Consider the following 1443-nt stretch of genomic DNA (forward strand, 5'->3'; position numbering starts at 1 on the left):
GATAACCAAAGTCTTCAAAATTAAGTTGGTTTGCCATCTTATTTGGCCTCTTCCCGAGGCGGAAGAGGCTGGAGCATAGGCTATTTTTCTTTTTACCCTGTTTATTATTAGTGACCATCAACGATTTTATATTAACGTTAGCATTAGTTTGAATTATTAGCAGAATGGTTTGCAAGTTGGCTATTTTAGTTTGAGCATATTAGCAGGTCTGAGCATATTGGTAGGTGTTGTGCATGCAGGTGCTGCAGGTGTCCATGCATGGCGGAGGTGTCATGTTTCGCTGGCCTCCCTTTCTTGTTTCCCTTTTCTGCTGGCCTGCCTTCCTCGTTTCCCCTTTCTGCTGGCCTGCCTTAATTCGGCTCAGTTTCGATTCAGGTTAATTCGGCTTAGTTCCGATTCAGGTTAATTCGGCTTAGTTCCGATTCAGGTCAAGTCCAGGGTATTAACAACCAAGCAGGTCCAACATCTAAGGCGTATAAGGCAGCAGGAAAGCAGAGATGGATCCATCATGAAAAGGCAGAGATGGGCGATTGTTTCGACTCTAAGACAAGCCCTCAACGAGACCTGTGAATTCTGGGTTTGGTACCAGGCTGATTTATCTGAAGCGAGTATCCCCAATGGCGAATATCGATAGGGCCTTGGATTAACTTTTCCCATTTCTCCTATCCCTAAGAACTGTTATTACATTTTCTGTCATACCCAGAGCTCTGCGTTTCGTCGCTCTCTTCCTACGCGGGGCGTCTCAAGGCGAAGCAGAGTGATCTTGTGAAGGCGGTCGTGGTAGTCAGCCTGCTTAATGCTCGCAACGTTTCCGTCTGGGCTGCCGGCCTCAAATCCAGAGGCGCCATGATGAGTGAAAGAGAAAACGCAGCGCTTAAGGATTGTATTGAGAATTTCAGGGACACCACGTACGAGATTAGAGGATCTCTAGTGGAGCTGAAGCAACTGAAGGCGTACACTTTCCAGTTTCATATGAGCAACGTGCAAACATGGATGAGCGCGGCCCTCACAGACCTGGAATCCTGCCTCACTGGCTTCCAAGATCTCAACACCAGCGGGAATGTTACGGCCATGGTCACTGGCCGCGTGCAAAATGTGCGCAAATTGATAAGTAATGCCCTCGCTTTCATCAACGCATTCGCTGCCACCGGAAGAGGAGATGAGCTCCATGTCTGAAGACACTTTTAACCCTCGAGCCAAAATACGGACCTAGAACTGGAGACTCTGAAACTAGTCCAGCAACAGGATAAGGGGTTAGGACTGGAACAACCAGAAGGTATGCTGTTGGGTAGGTGATCAACCTTGCTACCCTTGCTTCTCTCACCTGTGCCTATGCCTAGGTGTCTCCGCTACTTGCTCTGTCGCAAATGGATAGGGGAGGGGCAGAACAGGGAGGGTAGGTCGGGCAACATCTGCAGAGTCTGCTTGCTGCAGAAAGCACTA

General features: G+C 48.6%; 1 protein-coding gene across 1 annotated transcript; it reads left to right on the plus strand.

Annotated features, from left to right (window-relative positions):
- Nucleotides 1–508: 508 nt before the first annotated feature.
- LOC149227458 (pectinesterase inhibitor 9-like) lies at nucleotides 509–1176 on the plus strand. The gene is made up of 2 exons (XM_089380515.1): nucleotides 509–608; nucleotides 704–1176. Exons 1-2 carry the CDS (start codon nucleotides 509–511, stop codon nucleotides 1174–1176), a joined length of 573 nt encoding a protein of 190 aa, XP_089236641.1.
- Nucleotides 1177–1443: the final 267 nt, after the last annotated feature.

Source organism: Pinus tabuliformis, chromosome J (assembly GCF_031772625.1).
Source record: "Pinus tabuliformis cultivar Carrire ecotype Pingquan chromosome J, CPIR1, whole genome shotgun sequence".
Classification (NCBI taxonomy): Eukaryota; Viridiplantae; Streptophyta; class Pinopsida; order Pinales; family Pinaceae; genus Pinus; species Pinus tabuliformis.